Here is a 21,829-nt window from a genome sequence, read left to right on the forward strand (position 1 = left end):
GGCTGCTGCATTCCTGCCGCACTCGCACTCGCATATGCAGCTGCAATGCCGCGGCAGCCCGCGGCGTGCTAAACGCTCTCTACTACTACTACTACTGCGACGACCTGTGATAATAATGGCCTGCATGACAGACATCCGTGGATATGCTGTCCGTCCCGGTTCAGTATTCACCAAAGCCCGCCCGCCCCCGTGCAACCCACAATACTCATAATATAATATTGCCCGCTGCTACCGTCGCCGTCGTGGCCGTCGGGGTTGCGGGCGCCACGCAAACCCCTTCTAGAAGGCTTCTTTTTTCCCACGATGGATGACACGGTCCGCGGGGCGGGCGGGCGGGCAGCGGCGGCGGCAGCCAGGGGGTTCCTTGTGCCCTGCAGAACGGTTGGACAAGGGGGAGTGTTATTATTATTTTCTTCGGCAGCGTTGCACACGGAGTCGCTTTGCGCCGGCGCTGGCTGGTGGTTAGTGAACTAGTTCGCCAGCAATAATATTAGTGTGCTAGTATTGTCTATTGCCTGACTACTAGGTACCTAATTAACCAGCCCAGGTGTGATCGCGATGTTGTGTGCCGACAGCTGCTCGCTCGCCCCAGCGTTTACTCCAAACGGAAGCAATCCTCATCCCTGCGCGCGGGCGGGCGTCAGAAGTCTTCTAGAAGGAATTGGAGATGCAACTTAATATTAGCTAGTGGTCTAGTTAGTCAAGAACTCCGTAGTTACTCCATAGTGCTCCGTTTCTGATCGTCCTGCCCACCAACGGCTCCTCCCAAAAACCGGCCGTCGGGCAGCTTCTTCTTCTTCTCTCTGTCTCTGCCTCCACAATGGCCAGTCATCGTTCTCACTATTATTCTTGATTGCGCTCGTGTTCTCCGCGCGACAAACCCCGAAACCACCGGTCCATAGTTACCTAATTATTGATTGGGCGGCCGCCGCGCCTCTCGGGCCTCCCTCTCTCTCTCTCTTCGTGGCAGAGGAGCACTAATGACTCTCCCCGCCCGCCCCTGCGTCCGCGTCAGACTGCCCCCCTTTGACGCCATGTTTCACGCCGCCGCAGATTACGTAGCAATCGTGCTTGTTGCTAAGCGACCTGCTTATTTCGTGGCCGAGAATACAAAAAAAAACCACCCCCACCCACCCGCTAGCCAATGATGGCCGCCGTGAAGGCCGGTGGTTCTCTTGTCTGTTACGGAGACCTCCGACGTTGAGAAGAGCAAAACGATTCCCGGCAGAGCCTCTGCGGATGTCGCAGGATCGAAAACGTGGCTGGACGGGCCGTCCCCTGAAAAACATCTCCTGACCGAGGAAGCACAAGAGAAACCATCTGTCTTCTAATTATCCGTAATTCTCTTTTTTTTATTTGGTCATCTCAGGGGGGGCCCATGATTCGGATCTCCCATGTGGTACTGTAGGGATCATTTTTCTCGCCGCCCTCCCCTCCCCAGCGATGCCTTCTCTCGGTACCGCGCTTATAATAACGCATAAGGCAACATAACGATATGCCCAGTGGTCCGTCTTCTGGCTTGTTGTGCCAAAAAATAGAAATAATAATACAGTTAATCCAGTAATCATAAAAAAGTCTCTCATATTCATAGCGAACTCCGGGACCTCGGCAAAGATTGTCCTTCAACCCCAGCCTAGCATCGACGATATTAATTCCATGCCGATCCAATAATATAACTAATCGATCAACCACCATTCGCCCGGCCACCGCTGGCGGACGGGGATGCGGCCCGGGCACGAGACAGCATTCCGGAAAAGGATTTCCCAAGTCCCCAATAATGACAAATGCCGCTTTGCTAGCCTTGAACCGTCCTTGGTACTCCGTACTTTCACAGCTATTATTTGGAATTTTGCGGTGTTTTTTTTTTTTTTTTGTTTTTTGGTTCAGCGCTCACTTCTTTTTGATCCTCTCCTTGGAGGACAATCGCGGTCCACCGCAGCCTTAAAGCGGAGAAAACGGACGAAGAAAGCAAGCAGACGAAGCAGCGACATATAAACTACAACGGGCGTCTGGCCCCGGCCGTTTAGTAACCGCGCTGCTGTGGTTGTTTTGGATTTTGGTTACGGTGGAACCGCGCGCGGATCCATCCCTTTAGTTTATGCTTTTCCATTGAAGTTCTTGCTTTTTGGAATCCGAACTGGCGTTCTTCCTACCGGGGCTTTGCTGGGCCGGAAGTTTGCTCTGTTTGGCTCCGGCCCAAAGGGACGAAGGAATTGAGGCGAGTATATCTAGTGGGACGTACCGTCGCGCGCGGGTCCGCTGGCTGTTGATGTGCTCTTAGCAAGAAGCCAAGATTGGAAAAAAAAAAAACTCATCGGTAAAGTCGGAGAGATGGAGATTTGATGCCCGCCGTTGGTTCCGCGGTGGAGGAGAGAGCCACGCTCTCTCGGACGACGACCACGACGACTCGGAGTTGCGAGTGCAGATGGAGCCTTGCGGAACAGAATAACAATAATAATAATAGTGCATTATTGCATGGACACCCTTCTGGGAAGGAATAATACCTTCTGGATTGCACGGAACGCCTCCGCGCGAGGAGGCCATCTCAGCCGTGGACGGGCTGATGGAACGCTCCATCATTTGCAGGGCATGGTGGACGAAAGAGGTACCGCCGCCGTACTGGCCGGGTACCGTGCATGTACCTCCCCTATCTATCTATCTACCTACCTCCATACCCAGACTGCTGAGCGAATGTTCACCCGCCCACCCCCCGCGCGCCCGGCAATTGAGCCGCTGGCGGGCAATTAATTGGCCTGCGCGAGGGGAGTCGTATTCACCGCTGCTCTTCCCTCTCGTCTCGCCAGTCGCACAAGACCGTGCAAGACGGGGCCATCCCCCTCGCCAGACTCCCCCGGCGATCTCCGTCCGACTGGCAGGCATGCTCTGCCCAGCGCGAGACAGTGAGCGAGTCATGGCCCGGCCAGTGTCACTACTCACTGCTGCCAGCCCGGCCGGCTGGTGACACCGGTAACAACAACAACAACAGCCCGCCCGCGCTGGCACCGTTGCGGTCAAAATATCCGAAGAGCCCATGCCCATGCCCATGCCTCCAGCAGGCTTCAGACAGCGTGTGCGCGGGACTGCTCAGGCGCTGCCACGTCTGGGTCTGCGAGCGCGCGCGGGGAGGGGAGGGGACGGGAGGGGGGCTGAGAAAATTCGGACTGATTGGGTTACCGACCCAGCCCCCGTTCAGGCCGCGCGCGCGGGTTGACAAACAGCGATGACTGGATGGGCATGTGTGTATACATTTGATATTATTACCTCTTACTATTCTTTTCCCCCCGGGCGGTTAGGCAGCAAAACGCCCTATCAGCCGGGCAATATTCGCCGGAAACCCGCCGGACGCAGCCGTTTTCATTCGCTGTTCCGCCGGGCACGTGTGCTCTTCCTGTGCCTGCGGAGGTCACATCTCTCTCTCTCTTTCTCGCGTCTATTGACTTCTTTCGGACGCCGGAAGTGGCAACGACGGGGGAATGCATTGCATTGCGGTACTCTGCTTTGCGTTGTGCCTCCATCGAACCTTGAGACTACAGAGTACACAGTTATTGACTTACCCTGTGTGGATAGCCGAACAGCCTGGTTGGCTATATGCAATGTACTGTACGGAGTAAGTCGCCCCCACCGCTTTCCATCCCCAATACCCGGTGTGCCAGCACATGGAAACGGGCGGCCGGTCGTCCTCCCCCCCTTCCTCCTTTGATCCCGCGCGTGCGTGTATGTGTGATGTTGGACGCATGCGCTGCAGGGAGCGCCCAGTATGTAAGCCTTGTGGCTGGGCGGGGGGGGGCCGGCCGTCCTCAGGCCCGGTAAAGAAGAAAAGAAAAGAAAGATGCAGAACAAAAGAAAAAGAAGCAAAGCCAAGCTATTAGAAACCTGACGACGACGATGGTCTGGCAGAGCGAATAACGAGGGAGAAAAAGCAACCCGTCAGAAAAATAAAATAAATCGCCCAGTATGCTGGTTTTGATGATGTCTGACGGCCGGTTGATAGACGGCGAGGTGATATGTAATTATCTGCAGGGAGGGCCCAGAATCTCATCTCATCTCATTTCATCTCATCACAAACATGCAAATCCCGTTCACGATCCTTCATATTCAGTCCCCGGCGATCCGTCACAACTGATATCGCAAATCCCAGACCAAATCGCCATTTCTGCGACGCCCGATTGACCCGTCAGAGCCGTTAATCAAGCCGAAAGAAAGAAAAGGAGAAAAGTAAATACAGCATTTATCCGCCGAAAAAACGCCTATCTGTCAAGCCGTACGGAGTACAATAAGTTAATCAAAAGGAAAAAAAAAAAAAAAAAAAAACAAAAAGCTGCCTTGGGCAGCGCGGACTCTCGCAACCTTGAATCACCAAGGACCACCTGAGAGAAAGCCACGCCCACGCCCCCAAAAAAGCCGCAGTGAAGCAACTGCTATGTAGGGGTACTGCTCTGTACCAGCTGAAACGAAACCAGCGCAATCACGCCCCCGTCACACTCCGCGTTGCATGTCGCAGCTCCTGCTCTACTCCTGGCTGCAAATTGAGTCCCGGCTTGGCGCAGAAGACGTTGGGCGGAGGGGGAGGGTTGTACGCCGTGGAGTCTTCGCGAGTAATGTAGGGAGGACGGGGATGGGTGCTTGTGAGGCTCCCGTGTCATGGTTATGTTTTTTTTTTTTGGGATTTGGAAGAAATTGTGCAACGGTAACCTTTTCTATGTATGGAATGCGGGCTGATCCGTTTTTGGGTCGTGTGATGTGCTTCCCACTTCTTTCGTATAGCGGGAGGTTTCTAAATGCGGTAGAATAGATGCGATCTGGATTATTGGTGCATGCCAGATAGATTCCATGGCTCTTTATTCTATAGAAGCCCCGATATTATTACAGGTAAGACTGGTTTGTGTAGACTATCTTGTAGTTATATCGGATTTGTCACCTGCAAGTCCGCCTCACTCGCTCTCCCTATCCGACTCAACGGCCGGCGCAAACTTCTTCAACTTCCACAAAGCCGCGCCTCCGTCCCTCCGCACTTCCTTCCGCTGCTGCTGCTGCTCTCCACGCCGCCCCGTTTTCACCCACGGCACACCCTCCGCCGCTCTCCGCACCCGCTCCGCCAGCCGTCTGCTCTTCTCCGCATACGCGATCCGCGCCTGCATGTCGTCCAGATCGGTCCTGAAGCGCGGTTTTTGCCGTCGATGCGCTCTCAGCGCCGTCTTCGCGGCAAAGTATTCCTCGCTCAGCGCCCAGTTCGGGTTGTCCAGCGTGCCGCGGACCAGCACGATGTGGTGGCCGGTCTCGAGCACGTTCCGGAGGGCCCTGGGCGCGATGGGCGTGGTGAGCTGGATTGTTTGTGATTGGGTGTCGATGGAGCGGACGAGAGCGAGGCCTAGGCAGTAGGAGGAGCTTGGGTTGGGGAGAATGCAGGTTCCGTTGCCGACGAAGAGGTAGGGTAGGTTGTCGTGGGGGGTCGGGTTTTTGGGCTGATCGCTGGAAGAAGATGCGGCTGGCGGGTCCGTGTTGCTCATTGCAAGATCCTGGTCGGGACGGCAATGATTCGCGGCCGACTCGGACAAAGTGCCATCGGGAGCCTCCGTCGTGTTCGCCGTAGCAACAGTGACATGGCCTGGGTGACCTGAGTGACCTAGGCTCGAGAGACTATCCAGACTCTCGAGAGCAACGACCCCGACAATGGAGCCTTCTAGAAGGTTAGGAAGATGGGTTGGGTCATGGTAGAAGCCAGCAACCATTATGCCATGGATCCCTTGGTGCTCTCCAGAGTAGCTCACATTGAAGCTGCGATGCTGCGAGATTGGCAGGTCAGACCAAATCGGCAAATCTTTTGGATTCGGTTGCATGTGAAAGTACGAGAGCATTTGCATGGCTCGTAACTGGTGACTTGATCTCGTCGCATACTCCGTCGGCTGTGAAGGAAGTGTTGTGACCGGCACATATACTTCTGCCGCCGCAGCTTGTAGAGGCTCGATCACTTCTTCAGGGCCCTGTACACTCATGTACACTAAGTCGGAAAGGCCAAGTGATTGTACAAGTGAAATCGCGACTTCCAGTCCACGACCAAATATCCAGCCAGGGTAATTTATGACCAGCGGGCATCGGGGATAGGTTTGGAGATGGATCTCGTACCGATGCAGCAAGTCCATCACGCACTGCTCGAAGTGCTCCGGGTCATCCTTTGGCGACGTCGCACCAATATGATGCGCTCTCATTATAGTCCCATCGTTTTCTGATAGTAAATTAGGGTGAGAGAAAGACGGGCCTAGGATCGGTCTCCGAATATGTGCTAGATAGACCTGCCCTGGCGGAGAGAATTCTGGTTGTCCAGGGTCTAAATCCAGGTAGGCAACTCCGTCATGAACAGGCCGCACACCATTGCGCGTTGGAGCTACGCTTAGGAGATGGTTAAAGAGATATTTGTTAAATGTTGATTTTCCGGACCCCTTTGGGCCGCAGGTCATTACTCTCAGACCTGACCCACGGTTTGATAGTGCTTTAATGGAAAGACTCCAGTGCCTATCAAGATGAAGAGGTCGGAGATGTCGTTTAAGAGGATCATCAGATGAAGAATGAAGCTACACACGGTTAGTGGTAAGAAGCAGTGGGGGATATTGAATCGTTTGCAAGAGGGGTAAGTAGTGTAGGGTACTGAAGCTAACGGGAACTGGAAGCGATGTCCATCTTACAATTGAAAAAGACATCAGCCCACCTTGAGTCAGACTATTGCCAGAGCTAGAATCACTCGAACACCATATCCGTCGATGTAAATCAGAAACTCGCCGGAGAAGCGGTAAGCCGCTGCGGCAGGATGATATCTCCACCTCAGCAGAGTCACCACCTATGGGCTTAATCACAGGAAGAGAATGCGTCGACGGGGCATATACTCGGTATACCTGAGGCGAGGGCGGTAGTTTTGCACCAAGTATGCTCACGACTCCTCTTTTAACCCATAAATCGTACTGGCCCAGTATTGTTATCGCCTATCAATCGGTTTTAGCCATAGAAACCCCGTGTATATCGGGCAGTCAAACAAACTGTATTTTCTCTTAAGTGAATGCAAAGTGAATTATTCGTTTTGGAGATAATATCCTTCTTTGTTAAAACCCCTTTAGACAGGCGAAAATTCTCATGGTTCTCCCCGGTGCGTATTTCAACATTGTCACTCCTATCCTCTTTTAGCGTATGAACGGGGGTGTTCAGAATCAAATCACGGCTAACCTTCGACTGTGCCCGCTATCGGATTCAACGTTGTTTTCTGCAATAGAGCCATCATCGGACTGCTCATTCGCCGTTGATGCTTGCGAGTTGGGGATAACTGCTGGTAGGGATACAACCGCAGACTCCTTTCGGGTCCGGATTACGACTTCAATCCCACTTCGTGCTTTATTTTGTTTATGCGATGCATCCTTTGAAGAGACATTTTCGCTATCCTGAGGCTGAGATGTGGAAGCTTGCTGGTGTGCACGTTTTCGAGCCGCAATTGCACTGATTGCTGCGGGGGCAATTAGCTCAGCTTCAAGTTACTTCCAATTTACTGACCTTACCTGAGATGGGCTGATAATTCCTCTTGCGTTTCATTCTTGAGAAATCAATACAGCTCTCCGTCCTTAACAAAAATTGGAGTGACGTGCGATCATGACCCAAAGAATGAGGGTTGTGAAGAGATGTGGTCCGTGCACAAGCTGGCCAAAAATTCTCCAAAAAACTGAAGACTCCCGAAAAGTTCAAAAACACCCCCGCGATTGAGCCTCGAAGACCGAAATTTACGGCTTACCTGGGGCTTTTACTAGAAATCAGAGTTTCTTACAGCCCTTTGAATGCACTTGCGGCTCAATTAGTTACGTGCTCGTTGCATGGTTGTCTCCGATGCGAACCACCATGGCGCCTCTCAGCAAGGAGATAGTCACAGATAGTGATAGCACAGGAGGTGACAGCTCAAGTAGTAGTGAATCAGAGGAGGAATCTATCTCCAAGTCCAACACCACAAAATCTACATCCACTGTGAAGTCGAAATCGAAGTCGAAATCAAAGCCAGATCCTGCGCCAAAACCCTCAAGCGCATCTTCTTCGGACTCTGAATCTGAAGTGGAAGAGGTCACAGCATCTAAAAAGAATCTTCAGAAGCGAGTCACAATTGATGAAGAGTAGGGCATTTTCTCCCTAACCTGCTTAAACAGGAAGCTGATCTCATCCTAGGGCATCTATAATACCCATACCCGCGAAACCGTTCTATCCTCCAGATGGATTTCAACCAGCGCAAAACTCATCTATACCACCGTCCAAACTTACAGACGCCTTTTCGGATCTTACCGGAAAACAGATATGGCATATTACAGCACCGTCAGCTGTCCCTGTTTCGGCAATCAAACAACTCGCGCTGGACGCAGTCGCTACTGGGGAGCCAATATTGACCCATAAAGATGTCAGTTACCGCCTTCGTGAAGATCAAATAGGAGCCGATAAGACGAAAAGCTTTTTACTACCCGATAAGAATGGCAAAGGTTATCGCCGGCAACGAATGGATGTGGTGCAGACCTTTCACATTGAGCAAGTAGTTGATACCGCAGGTCAAGGATCAAAATCGGACATTAAAGCTATGAAGAAGAAAACAAAGCCTTTGCCATCACAACCCGAAGATTTGCGAATGCGATACACGCCGTTCGGCTCCTCTGTGGTTGAGGGGAATCATGAGACTCTCCCTGATGATTCCCATACGTTTAAAGTCCCAATCGGTGCCAGCCATACCGACGAAGAAGTACAAACGAAGAAAAAGCGAAAACATGTTGATATAGATAATACTAAAGAGTCGCGGAATGGTGTTGATGTTCCAGCCCAGGCGGAAGGAAAGTCTCCACGGAAGAAGTCAAAGAAGGACCACAGCCAGGACGATCATGGCCGGCAAAAACTAGAGTCCAAGGACAGCAGTGACATACGGGGCAGGCCGGAGAAGTCGGGTGATCAATCGAGTAGTAAAAAACACAGAGATGAAACCAGCCAGGAACGCAGAGCACGGAGGGAGGAAAGAAAACGGAAAAAGTCAGAGAAGGGGCCGGCGTAGCTTAGATACGAGTACTGATATGTCGTTTAATGTCCGGCCTACACTGTACTGTAGGGCCATACCAATAAAAATTTGCTGGACCTTTAAGCAATTCGATTCAATTATTGATCATGGACTGAGGAAGCAGCACACACGACACCCCCTTGTTGCGTTATCGCTGAATACGGCCCGCAACGCCAAGAATTGTGCTTTCATTTGGCGGGGAAAACTTTTTGTCCAAAAAAAACCTCTCGGATTCACCGCAAGCAAACTTCACCCGTTCACTTATCTCTATACCCTTTCTCCAGCTAGGAGAAAACATAGTCTGCTCAATTAACCGAAAGAAGGTTGTAATATCCATCGCCCATCATGTCTGTTTACGCCCTTTCGCAGGCCCACAAGGAGGTGAGCTCTCATTGCCCCACCATAGCAGCAGAATGTCGCCGAAAGCTGACTGTATGCGCAATAGCAACTCGAGAAGTCTTTGGTTGAGACTGACTCTGAAGTTGCTGGGATTATGGTATGCCACTCCATGTAGCTCACTGTCAATTGGATGCTTTATTTGTTTATTTATTTTTTGTGTTCTGGTTGCATCGGGACTGAGTCATGGCAATAGAAAAGAGAGATCCAGCGCCAGAGAGAGTCAATCGTCCTCATTGCTTCTGAGAATGTCACATCCCGCGCTGTTTTCGATGCTCTAGGCTCGCCTATGTCCAATAAATACTCCGAGGGTTATCCTGGAGCTCGCTATTATGGTGGAAACCAGCATATCGATGAGATTGAAATTCTTTGCCAGCAGAGGGCCCTGAAAGCGTTCAACTTGGACCCCGAAAAATGGGGTGTGAACGTCCAATGCCTGAGCGGAAGTCCTGCCAATTTGCAGGTCTACCAAGCGTTGATGAAACCTCATGATAGGCTCATGGGTTTGGATTTGCCCCACGGCGGCCACTTGAGTCATGGATACCAGACTCCTCAGAAGAAGTATGGGACATCTTTATATTTTGCTCTTTCCTGAAAGTGCCTTGCATACTAATAACAATGAACGAATAGGATCTCTGCTGTCTCTACATACTTCGAGACTTTCCCTTACAGAGTTAACCTTGAAACTGGCATCATTGACTACGATACCCTTGAGTCCAATGCTCAGCTTTACCGACCAAAATGCCTTGTTGCTGGAACTTCTGCATATTGCCGCCTGATTGACTATGCTCGCATGCGCAAAATTGCCGACTCCGTGGGTGCTTACTTGATTGTCGATATGGCGCATATCTCCGGCTTGATCGCTGCTGGTGTGATCCCATCGCCATTTGAGCATGCTGATGTCGTCACCACGACCACCCACAAGTCTCTGCGTGGCCCTAGGGGCGCCATGATCTTCTTCAGAAAGGGAGTACGAAGCGTCGACGCTAAGACCGGTAAAGAAATACAGTATGATCTCGAAAACCCTATCAATTTCTCCGTTTTCCCCGGTCACCAAGGTGGCCCTCACAACCACACCATTACTGCTTTGGCCGTTGCTCTTAAGCAGGCTGCCACCCCAGAGTTCCGCCAGTACCAGGAGCAGGTCATCAAGAACGCCAAGGCCGTTGAGGTTGAATTGAAAAAGCTCGGCCACAAGCTCGTTGCTGATGGAACTGACAGCCATATGGTTCTGTTAGACCTTAGGCCAAAGGGCCTTGATGGCGCCCGTGTCGAAGCTGTCCTCGAAGCCATCAACATTGCTTGCAACAAGAACTCTATTCCAGGGGATAAGTCTGCTTTGACTCCTTGTGGTATCAGAATCGGTGCACCTGCAATGACCAGCCGTGGCATGGGTGAAGAGGACTTCAAGCGCATTTCTAACTACATCGACCGTACGATCAAGATCTGCAAAGAAATCCAAGCTGATTTGCCCAAGGAGGCCAACAAGTTGAAGGACTTCAAGGCAAAGGTCGCCTCTGGATCCGTACAAGAGATCAACGATATTAAGAAGGAGATCAGCGAATGGGCTAGCTCCTTCCCTCTTCCAGTCTAAATAGCTCGTCAATTTCGAGCTTTCTTTCAGTCGCTTTTCGTTTTTCCTTTATTGGATTGGTTGTTTAATTTTTGGCATTAAAAAAATGGGGCAGCGGGGTAAAATCTTCAACGTCGTTTACGAATATGGCATGAGCGCGTGTTATGGATCTTCAACAAGCAATCCATAGTATTACTGGGTGGTACACAGTCTTATATCCCCCCAGAGTTTACAATTTGCCCTACATTAAGAGTGGAGTACCAGACCACCCGATAACACATCCAACGGTATCAGGACATTCCAGAAAATAGTTATTATATTTATCTATCTCTTTTCAATTCAGTTTCCTAGCCAAAGTCCATTTAGCCGTAGGCCCATATACTACTCCATAGAAACGCCGCAGAAAACGCCTTCAATATCAAGTAAGTGAGTACAGAGTAGAGCCGCGCGGTATCATGAGCTGTTGACAACTTCCCCAGCCCTCTGGCCAAAGTCTCCAATGACGCCTTTTAAACGCGCAATTTTGTTCTCAAGCAGCTTTATTTCAGCCTCCTGCTCCTCAACTGACCGCTGCATATCCGGCAATTCTTCGATGGCACTCCTCGCCTTTTGAATGCGAATTTTAACTGCACTCGCTCCCGTTACTAGCGCACGCGGATCGAGAGAATGCATTGTCGTCTCAACACCGGGAGTAGAGAGAATGACCGGCTCCGTAGACACATCTGGATTTGTTGCAGCAGCTTGTTGTTCGTTCGGCGGGGTGGAGAGGAGCCGGACAAGGAGCGCATGAAGCGGAGGGAGGATGTCGAATGTTTGCGGAGCTGGGAACGGACGAACGGCGTCCTGGGAGGCTGGATCTTGTGGTGAAAGTGTCGGGCTATTCACGCGCGTGTTGGCGTGAGTCGAATGGCCCAGTGGTGTCTTGAGAGCAGGGGAGGGAACGGTTGGTGAAGTTTTCTGAGACATCTTGAACGCGAGGAACAAACCGGGGTTGGCAGGTGAGGGCGGACGTTAGCTGGTGACCATGCTTACTTTCATCGATTAACTAGACTAGGAAGCAGTTCAGAGTTGCCCTGTAAAGGCTCAGTTGCATCTCGGCTGGGCACGGGCTGGGTGGCTCCGGAAGAAGATCGCGATGTTGACCTTGTAGTGAACGCGCCGTGACGTCGGCCCGTTTTCTAGCGTCACCGGCGAAAACAAGCCCCTCCCCCACCACGGATCAATTCTGAACGCTTTGTTGCTGTTGAGCCATTTCTTTTTCTCGATTTTCAACCCTTAGTGTTTCTAGAGTACCTTGCGAGAATCTATTTCTTCTAGTTATCTACACTTGTTGGACATTCACCATGGCCAAGGCCGATCAGAAGGTTGCATTGAGTGGGTTCTTCAATTCAAATACGCCCAGGTTGCCCTGAAGGAATGCCAGTGCTAATGTTTGGAAGTCGTTATCGATGGCTGGGGGTGCAGCAACCCAGACGTTCCCGTGGAACACGATGCCATCGCAGCCGCCGAAACACCCGTCATGTCCTCCTTCGCCGACCCTAGCGCAAAGACCGCCCAAGGATACACGGAGCTAGAAGCGTCATCCCTTGCCGTCGGTCTCCCAGAAGGCTTGATGGGAAATAGCGAAGTCGGACATCTCAACATCGGCGCCGGTCGTGTCGTATGGCAAGATGTTGTTCGTATTGACCAGACTTTAAAAAATGGTGAGCTGAACAAAATTGGGGCCATTGTTGACGCCTTCAAAAGGGCAAGGGATGGCAATGGTAGGCTGCATTTGCTCGGATTAGTTTCAGACGGCGGAGTGCACTCTCATATCAACCATCTCTTTGGCTTGTTGCAGGTAGCTAAGGAACTGGCCATTCCCAAAGTCTTCATCCATTTCTTCGGAGATGGGAGGGATACAGACCCCAAAAGCGCGGCTCGCTACATGGAGCAGTTGCTGGCTAAAACCAAAGAGCTGGGAATTGGTGAAATAGCTACCGTGGTTGGCCGATACTATGTTATGGACCGCGATAAGAGATGGGACCGCGTTGAAACTGGTATGAAGGGAATAGTTCTAGGAGAAGGGGAGCCATCTGAAGACCCGGTCCAAAAAATCAAAGAACGCTATGAGCAAAAGGAGACTGATGAATTTTTGAAACCTATCATTGTTGGCGGTGATGAGAGAAGAGTAAAAGGTATTTGACACCTAATATCATGAACATGGGAAGGAGTCTAACCATGGTTCAAAAGATGACGACACTCTTTTCTTCTTCAACTATCGTTCTGATCGAGTTCGCGAAATCACACAGCTTTTGGGTGACTGTGATCGTTCTCCCAAGCCTGAGTTCCCTTATCCCAAAAACATCAGCATCACCACTATGACGCGGTATAAAACCGACTACACCTTCCCGATTGCTTTCCCCCCTCAACACATGGGCAATGTTCTCGCAGAATGGCTAAGTGCCAAGGGGCTCAAACAGTGCCATATTGCCGAAACAGAGAAATACGCACACGTAACATTTTTCTTCAATGGAGGAATTGAAAAGCAATTTGAAGGTGAAGACCGAGACTTAATTCCATCTCCCAAGGTCGCAACGTATGACCTTGATCCAAAAATGAGCGCTGCACCTGTCGCGGAGAAGATGGCAGAAAGAATTTCAGAGAAGAGTTATGATTTAGTGATGAATAACTTTGCTCCTCCAGATATGGTGGGCCACACCGGTGTGTATGAGGCTGCTGTCCAGGGCGTTGCTGCAACAGATAAGGCTATTGGTCGCATTTTTGAGGCATGCAAAGAGAATGGGTATATCCTTTTCATTACTGCTGATCATGGGTATGTATTTCCACACTGTTCTCTAGGTTATTCGCGTTTTCAAAATTCACCAAAAGCTAATGTCACGCTTCCAGTAACGCGGAGGAGATGAAAAACGCCGATGGGTCGGCAAAAACGTCCCATACCACTAATAAAGTTCCCTTCGTGATGGCCAATGCACCAGATGGGTGGAGCCTGAAGGAGAAAGACGGCATATTAGGTGACGTTGCTCCCACTATCCTCGACGCCATGGGTATCGAACAGCCGAAAGAGATGAGCGGTAGTAGCTTGCTCATCCGCAAATAAACGTCGGAACCTCGGGCCCCCAATTGCTAAATGATAAAGTCTTGAGAGCTGGCAATAGAAGGTGGACAAAATCCACATGTAATAATTCAAGAGAAATGGTGAAAAAGTAGAATAAAATAATTTCAAGCACCTCGAGTGTAGTTTATTCGGCCACTCTCCTGTGACCTCCAAAATCCAACAATTTCGTTACTGATATCTGTGCTAACAAGCAAAGTAGCAAGTTGGCAATATATATATATATATAGAGAGAGAGAGAGAGAGTAAGCTGTTGATGATTTCATGTCACGAAAGATTAGTTCGAAAGTTGTCAATATGTTTCAAGTTCTCTCCCGACATTCTATAGTTTGATCAGGAATAGATAATTCTCGGACACCCATATCTTTGGGAGAAAAGAGCATCGTTAATAAATGCCATTATTAAATGTTCAGCAACTAATAACCAACAAAATATTAGAAATATTGCTAGGAAGATGTCGAGCTAGCTTGTTGTTGTAATTGATTTTGAAATTGGACAACCTTGAAGAACCAGGGAGGTTAGCGATCAAACAGAAAATCTCATCGCAATATATATACAAACCTCTATTTTCTTCTTCTCGCTCTTCTCCTGAATGTCGGCAATTTGCTTCTCGATCCGCTTTCTATTCGTAGCTAAGTTAGATCACGGGCATCCGACGCCAGGGTGGAGAAAGGTTGTATACATTTCCTTGTCGATGAAATCCAGCCGCCCCGTTACAGCCAAAATAGCATCGTTCTTATCTTGCTTAAGCAAGATAGGCCCAATGAGCTTGTAGATGTTCGCATCATCATCGATGGTATCGAATTCCTGGTGTCGAAAATGTGATTAGCAGCGCGACTCTAAAAATATGCCCGTCAAGGTGAAATGTGTATAAAATGGAATCCCAACCTTCTGGACACTCTTATTCTCCTGATTCTGAGCTTCTAACTTTTCACGGGCATCGACGACTTCTTGTAGTTCTAGTAGGTAGCCATCTGTTAGTGGCGTCTAGGGGCGTGGCTACCTATGATCACATACCTAATTGTAGTTTTTGATAGTCATCGCTAAGAGTCTGTAGTTGTTTCTGGCCATCAGCCATCTTGGTCGTCTAATTAAAGGCACTGTGGAATTTGGCGTTGTGTGGTGGATGTGAGAGTCCGTGTAGGTGTCGGAGTTGCAGCACACCAACGGCGCTAGCGGGGTGGCCTCGCTGGAGAAATGACATCGATGTTCGTTTCTGCTCAGACAACTAAAACACCTGCTTCGACTCAACATCAGAAGAATTGCCCACTATCTGCTAAAAATCTCGATCACTCATAGACCCTTTACGCTCGAGTCTGCAGTACTTAGACATGTCATTCATCCTTGCTGCCTAGACTTCGCCAGACCAGAATCGCTGCCTATCCCGTGTGCCACACTCCGACATCTGATCCCACACCATTCGCCCAGCGCAATATAATATCGATCGCAATGAGCAATACAGACTTCCTCGGCCGTGCTATAGACACTGTCAGAAAAGCGATCGAACACGACAATGCGGGGGAATACGAGCAGGCATACCAAACATACTATTCTGCGCTCGAACTGTTTATGCTTGCTTTAAAATGGGAGAAGAATCCCAAATCAAAAGAGATGATCCGCGCAAAAACGGGGGAATATATGGAGAGAGCTGAGAAGTTGAAGAATCATTTAGCGGGCGCCGATAATAAGAAAAAGCCGAGCGCGGTGGGCGCAAATGGAAAAGTTGCGCATGGTAGTGGAAAGGGGTACGCTATATTGTGCTGCTTAAAATTGGCCCTTTGAAAAAGCCAAAGAATACTGGCTAAATTTGGTCTCTTTTTTAGGAAAGATGATGACGATGATGACGCCGAAACGAAGAAACTACGAGGTGCGCTTGCGGGCGCCATATTGTCAGAAACCCCAAATGTGAAATGGGACGATGTTGCAGGATTAGATGCCGCTAAGGAAGCTTTAAAAGAGGCCGTCATATTGCCTATTAAATTTCCAAATCTCTTCACTGGACGACGTCAGCCTTGGAAGGGAATATTACTGTATGGCCCACCCGGAACTGGCAAATCATATCTTGCAAAAGCTGTTGCAACAGAGGCAAATAGTACCTTCTTCAGTGTGAGCAGCAGTGATCTTGTTTCAAAATGGATGGGTGAAAGTGAAAGGTATGGTTTTTACTCAAAGAGTTCATTTGTTCATGCTGTTGTCTGACATTACTATACGCCAGGCTCGTAAAACAGCTTTTCAACATGGCCAGAGAAAACAGACCAGCAATCATTTTCATTGACGAAATTGATGCTCTTTGTGGCACCCGTGGAGAAGGCGAATCTGAAGCGTCTCGTCGTATAAAAACGGAATTGCTCATTCAAATGGATGGCGTCGGAAACGATACGAAGGGTGTCTTAATACTTGGTGCTACAAATATACCTTGGCAACTGGATATGGCCATTCGAAGAAGGTTTCAACGGCGCGTACACATTAGTTTACCAGATACGGCCGCGAGGATGAAGATGTTCATGCTAAATGTTGGGTCTACCCCATGCGAGGTGACACAAGCAGGCTATCGAACGCTAGCCGACATGACGGAAGGATACTCTGGAAGTGATATTAGCATTGCTGTACAGGATGCACTGATGCAACCAGTTAGAAAGATCCAGTCGGCGACACATTACAAAAAGGTGCGATTTTCCTTCTGTGGATTGGCAGAGAATAAAACTAAACAATAACAGGTACTTGTGGATGACCAGGAGAAGCTTACTCCCTGCTCTCCCGGTGATAATGGTGCCGTTGAGATGTCCTGGGTAGACGTTGACGGTGACAAACTTCTTGAACCCCCTCTGACACTGAAAGATTTCGTTAAAGCCATCAGATCCTCCAGACCTACCGTTAGCGAGGAAGATCTTGCAAAGAACGATGAATGGACTAAGAAGTTTGGCAGCGAGGGTGCTTAACCAACCATCCTTGCTACATCAATATGTCATTCAGATACACATGTGGTGTTATGGAGGCGCCGGTTTTACGCTTCAGGAGTTTTTGAAGCATTGGTAGCATCCAGTCTCACCGTTTACGAAAACCGAGTGGCTCACACCCACCATATCGGCATCTTATTACCCTTGAGCTCGCATTTGCCGCATTTGCTTATTTTATGACTATGAGCGATATTCGGAGTAATGCCATGATAACCATTATATTCTCTCTTTTCATCTGCTGCAAATATACTCGCTGCACCTCTAGAGTTAAAATTATTCACTACTTAGTCTCCTACATTTTTGCTGGTTTAGGGAAAGGTTTTATATGCTGGAAAGGGGGGCGGGTTGGTCGTTTCATCAGTTCATTTGGATAGTGAAAAATTAACATAGAGCTATACCACAGCGCTTTCTCTTGTAGATCATTCTAAGGTAGTAGAATCTAACAGAATGAAGCCATTTCCACTGGTTTGGAGTCTGGGTGGGCCACAATTAATCCTATAAGATGAATGATTATAAATTTCAAGTATTCAGAAAAGTGTAGCTCCAATTTTCGAATGGGGTATGCACTTTTATTTCCTTACATGTGCCTAGAGTTCCAGTTTATTAAGTGTGGCTATACACATACGTACTTATTTTCAACCAGGCGTTGCCCCTATTAGGACCATAGGGCTTGGAAGAATTATAGGGTCAAAGACCGCCCTGGCAACGATTGTTCAACTTTGTACGTTTATACGGAGTACTGTATACATACGCGACGGGGAATATATCATTCCTAGGGAGCTGTGGAGCGTGTCAGGCAGTTCTGTATGTCGGCTAATCGTATCTAGTAGTTCCAGTCACGTCGAGTATAAAGGGCGTCTGTTACGAGTAAACTCTCCGCAATAGGCTGGAGGACAGTCGCGTCGACAGTCGTATAAAGTGCTGAAAGTTGACGAACAAAATGTTGACGTCGTTTTCAAAAGTTGCACCAATATGCTGGGTCTCATGGTATTCGCGACGGCTGGCCCTGGTGTTGGTGAGACAGTGATGCACCAAGCCGTGGGTCGCCAGAGTAGTTATCAAGGAACCCATAGTAAGAGGCAAGCATTTTCCCATTTTTGTCGTAGAAATTATCGTCTCGGATGTGGTGAGATGAGGGTCTAACGCCCCTATGACCATAAGGTCGATGGGGGACGGGAGGCCTGAGGTTCGTGCCACGTTTAAAATCAAAAACTGCGAAGGAACAGACGTACCCGACTCCATCAACATGGACCGTGAACTCCCGGAAAAAATCGATCAACCGATCGCTGCATTTGGCAAGGCTGAACCACAATACAAAAGGAGTAAATATCATACTCAGAATTTCCTCCAAAAATAGAACAACCTTCAGTTGGTAAAGTGCAGAGAATTCTCTCTTCACATCATTGCTATGGAGTTTTCCGATCCAATGTGCAGGTCTGTAGTGGGTGTACGAAGTCGCAGTTAGGAGCTCATGTTCAGGATCAAAGAACCTAGTCTCATCAGGTACCCCCCCTCGAGCGACAGCGTAGATACCTCCGAAGATGCCCATATAAAATAGCACTGTTCTTTCAGAAGTAATTTCAAACAGAAGAAATGATTCTGTGTGTGCCAGTGATCCTAGTGCGAGAACAGAAAGTAGTGCCCCAGAAATAAAAGCCACAAAACGCAACAGTTGTACGGTTTTATCCTTGGGAAACTTATCAATATAGGTATTTGCTGACTCGTATGACATGTGAATGCGTTGTTGGAACAAATGCCATAACTCATTGTACTCGCGAAATTTCCATTCTGCCAGAGGAGAATATTGGCGGGAACCAAGTTTGGAGGGGTTTTTTTGAAATTCGTTGAAGTAGCGAAAAAAGTAGTCCATTAAAAAATAGGTGACAATAAACGGCGCGATAAAAATATTCATGACTCCGGCAAAAACAAATCGACGGCGTAGGGCTTCGCTCAAAGCGGTTCGGTGGCTGGATTTTAAAAAAATAGTCCGAAGCTGTCCACGTTCGTTGAAGACAAAATCGAGGATGCAGAGATTGAGATTCCATTCAAGTGTCTTCGAGTATAGCTGGCGATTTCGAAGAAATGGAACAGGAAGTGTAAGATCCAAAATCTCTTTGTTGAAAAGTGCAATAAGGTAGTTTTCCTTTCTCATAAGACGGTTTGCAATGTCATGAGCATCCATTCGTTGCTTTGACTGGCTCCCAATATACTTGCGATGTTTTAGAGAGGGAATATCTGCCGTTGTGGGATTGGCATCACGTAAGGCCATAAGCCGGCACACCACTTCCTGCCATGATATTGTTTGTATGTCCGAGTCGCATACGTCTAGAAGGTGATAATAGAAATCATGCATATGCCAAAGGCGTCTGAAATCTATAATATATTGGAAAACCTTTCCGAGCCAAAACACTGTAAAAAGCCAGAGTAAGAGAGTTGTCGTGGTTGACATGCTGCTGGTGCATTTTGGGACAATAATCTGAGAGACAGTTTTACTCTCATGAATTTTTCGATAATTAACGCAGTTTGTTAAAAAGGTCGTGAAGCCGACCACAAAGGCTAGCGTCCTATTATTCCTAGTTAAGCCACTTATCTGAGCGCTAGGATGGTTCTGACTCCCACTTACAACATGTTCAGGACACGGCTCAGCGCGATGCACCAAATCCCGTTACCCAGGAAATAAATGTATACATCCCTCAAGAAGTTATCCAAGTTCTGTACATTTGTCCATCTCCACATAGCCTTCTCCTTTGGGTCGGCAAAAGCTAACCCAGTCCGTGGGGTTGAACGTAAGTTGCCGGGAACGCTTGCCTGGGAGGCGGGGTGAATTGGGTGCTGCGCTTGGGTGGCTTTCCACTGATTACGTAGTCGTGGTGAGAGAAAGTTGGGAGCTGGCTGAGGATCGAATACCCGGCCAGGAGGTGAGTGTCGTGTGGGAGGAGGCGGCAGAGGGTCCTCAACATCATCTCCCTCAACAAGAAGAGACGCAGGAACCTCGTCATCATCTTCGATACCATCTGACAATGGCTGCGTCCATTGAGGTTGGCGGAGTGTCTGGGTATATTCCTCCGCGGTATGTCGGGAGCTGTTGCTGCGGGTTGATTGTGTGTCAGGTTCATTAGCCAACACATTTTCCAGTTCATAATCTCCATAGCTAGCGCCTAGGTTTTCCTCGTCTACAGCCATAGCAGCTTGCTCCTCTATATCCGACGACGGAGAATCCTCATCATACTCGCGAATTGTTTCATAGATTGATGGGGAGACGTCATCATTGAACGGTAGGGGGGTGAAGTTGTGTGAGAACGCCATAATCTCTGAGGTATCCAAGTGCTACGGCCTGGCAGTTATGTAGAGACAAGCATCCAAGCCATATCTTACTTTTGAAATATATCAGCGAGATCACGAACCAGGATATGGAGAAGGCCGTCAAATGTACTCCGCATGTGTTTTGAATCCTTGAGCAAAGCAGCGTATTATCCGAGAAAGCGGAGCTCAAAGACCTGAAGCCGAAGTGCAAAAATAGTCTCTGTATGAATGTGTGATTTAAAAAAAGGACGTGTCGGCGCAGCAGAAGTCTTGTGACGAACTCAGGTAGTTGGTAGGTGTAAATGTACGAAGTATGGGGAAGCTCTTCTTGGGACGTCAACCTTGTGATGGAGATGAGGTAATGTCGGTGTGTAATACGATCTAGACCTGATCTGGGCTAGCCCCTTGCTGCAGCCGGGAACTGCCCTAGTTACATAAGCCATTCCGTCATTCATCAAGTGTGGATTGACGGCCGGCAAGGTGCCGGGCGGCCGCCGCAAAACCACTGCTGAGTAGGCTACTGTGGAGGTTTACCGGGCCCATTGGGACATATATGAGCAGCGCCGGCCCGTCAAGCGTTAGCGGTGAGCGGCCTGCCGGCCCTTTGATGATACGGAGAGGGGTAACCGCAGCGTATGGAGTACAGCCCTGTCTCATGATCTGGCGTATGGTGACACGCGCCGGTAATGTACGGCCCCGCAGCCAATGGCGTCGCTAACCCAAATACGCTCGCTGAGGCGCAACAGCGGCGGCTTAGGTAAGCAGATCCTTCGCCCGCTTAAAGAGGCAATTCCAACTAATCTCGTTCTTGGGTCGCCTCTCCACCTCCGAAACGTGGAAGAGGGAAGCCCAAGACACTGCGCTGGTTGATCTTCGCGCACCGGAACCCGCCGGGCAGTGTCGATGCTGTGTCTCTTTTTTTGTTTGGAAGTCGACTTTGTGCTGGCCGCGGCCTCGCTCCCCTGTCGCTGCCTGTGTTGCATTTGATATCCGTTTGGTTTGGGTCCCATCAGCCGACCTATGTCGTCCGTGTCAGTGCTCCCTTTCATTTTCCACAAACAATGCGCACAGTAGCAATTTCAGAATTTCGGGCTCAAGGTATGCGCACAACCTACACATTGTCCGTTTGTTTTTCTCGCTCCCGACTCTCTGGCTCGTCTATTACTTCTGTCTCAGATAGTTATTAGCTCAAACGCTCAGCTTCTTCTGCGCTTCTCACTAACAATGATTTATTTTTACTTTAGATTTGTATCAATCACATTCTTCGCCTCCAGACTCTGTTCTTGTCACCGAATCTTCACAAGCTAGTCCATTTCGTTAATATAGCTGTTGTTGGATCTATTCCACGTCAATTGCACACTGCGCTTGCACACTCATTGTGTCACTCTCATCAAGTTTCTGCACGGTCGCGTCCTAAAGGACCCTTTTCG

General features: G+C 49.2%; 8 protein-coding genes across 8 annotated transcripts; 4 read left to right on the forward strand and 4 right to left on the reverse strand.

The window, feature by feature from the left end:
* Positions 1-4,931: 4,931 nt before the first annotated feature.
* Positions 4,932-7,572, reverse strand: GRC3 (Polynucleotide 5'-hydroxyl-kinase grc3; the record flags this gene model as incomplete). Its single annotated transcript, XM_049252538.1, has 5 exons — positions 4,932-6,569; positions 6,681-6,974; positions 7,030-7,159; positions 7,213-7,486; positions 7,539-7,572. The coding sequence occupies 5 exons, from the start codon at positions 7,570-7,572 to the stop codon at positions 4,932-4,934; spliced, it is 2,370 nt and encodes a 789-aa protein (XP_049108379.1).
* Positions 7,573-7,872: 300 nt separating this feature from the next.
* On the forward strand, positions 7,873-9,052 carry LOZ57_003491 (uncharacterized protein; the record flags this gene model as incomplete). Its single annotated transcript, XM_049252539.1, has 2 exons — positions 7,873-8,138; positions 8,191-9,052. 2 exons carry the CDS (start codon positions 7,873-7,875, stop codon positions 9,050-9,052), a joined length of 1,128 nt encoding a protein of 375 aa, XP_049108380.1.
* Positions 9,053-9,400: 348 nt separating this feature from the next.
* SHM2 (Serine hydroxymethyltransferase, cytosolic) lies at positions 9,401-11,045 on the forward strand (the record flags this gene model as incomplete). The annotated part of the gene is made up of 4 exons (XM_049252540.1): positions 9,401-9,436; positions 9,501-9,551; positions 9,648-10,012; positions 10,082-11,045. 4 exons carry the CDS (start codon positions 9,401-9,403, stop codon positions 11,043-11,045), a joined length of 1,416 nt encoding a protein of 471 aa, XP_049108381.1.
* Positions 11,046-11,477: 432 nt separating this feature from the next.
* Positions 11,478-11,990, reverse strand: LOZ57_003493 (uncharacterized protein; the record flags this gene model as incomplete). The annotated part of the gene is made up of 1 exon (XM_049252541.1): positions 11,478-11,990. One exon carries the CDS (start codon positions 11,988-11,990, stop codon positions 11,478-11,480), a length of 513 nt encoding a protein of 170 aa, XP_049108382.1.
* Positions 11,991-12,367: 377 nt separating this feature from the next.
* LOZ57_003494 (uncharacterized protein) lies at positions 12,368-14,124 on the forward strand (the record flags this gene model as incomplete). Its single annotated transcript, XM_049252542.1, has 4 exons — positions 12,368-12,398; positions 12,464-13,201; positions 13,257-13,839; positions 13,914-14,124. 4 exons carry the CDS (start codon positions 12,368-12,370, stop codon positions 14,122-14,124), a joined length of 1,563 nt encoding a protein of 520 aa, XP_049108383.1.
* Positions 14,125-14,585: 461 nt separating this feature from the next.
* Positions 14,586-15,217, reverse strand: YKE2 (Prefoldin subunit 6; the record flags this gene model as incomplete). Its single annotated transcript, XM_049252543.1, has 5 exons — positions 14,586-14,639; positions 14,701-14,761; positions 14,822-14,946; positions 15,028-15,098; positions 15,157-15,217. The coding sequence occupies 5 exons, from the start codon at positions 15,215-15,217 to the stop codon at positions 14,586-14,588; spliced, it is 372 nt and encodes a 123-aa protein (XP_049108384.1).
* A 371-nt stretch (positions 15,218-15,588) lies between these two features.
* VPS4 (Vacuolar protein sorting-associated protein 4) lies at positions 15,589-17,078 on the forward strand (the record flags this gene model as incomplete). The annotated part of the gene is made up of 4 exons (XM_049252544.1): positions 15,589-15,884; positions 15,963-16,292; positions 16,355-16,805; positions 16,857-17,078. The coding sequence occupies 4 exons, from the start codon at positions 15,589-15,591 to the stop codon at positions 17,076-17,078; spliced, it is 1,299 nt and encodes a 432-aa protein (XP_049108385.1).
* Positions 17,079-18,078: 1,000 nt separating this feature from the next.
* Positions 18,079-20,402, reverse strand: ATG9 (autophagy protein atg9; the record flags this gene model as incomplete). Its single annotated transcript, XM_049252545.1, has 2 exons — positions 18,079-19,660; positions 19,720-20,402. The coding sequence occupies 2 exons, from the start codon at positions 20,400-20,402 to the stop codon at positions 18,079-18,081; spliced, it is 2,265 nt and encodes a 754-aa protein (XP_049108386.1).
* Positions 20,403-21,829: the final 1,427 nt, after the last annotated feature.

The sequence above is a fragment of the Ophidiomyces ophidiicola genome, assembly GCF_022830035.1.
Source record: "Ophidiomyces ophidiicola strain CBS 122913 chromosome Unknown scaffold_12, whole genome shotgun sequence".
NCBI lineage: Eukaryota > Fungi > Ascomycota > Eurotiomycetes > Onygenales > Onygenaceae > Ophidiomyces > Ophidiomyces ophidiicola.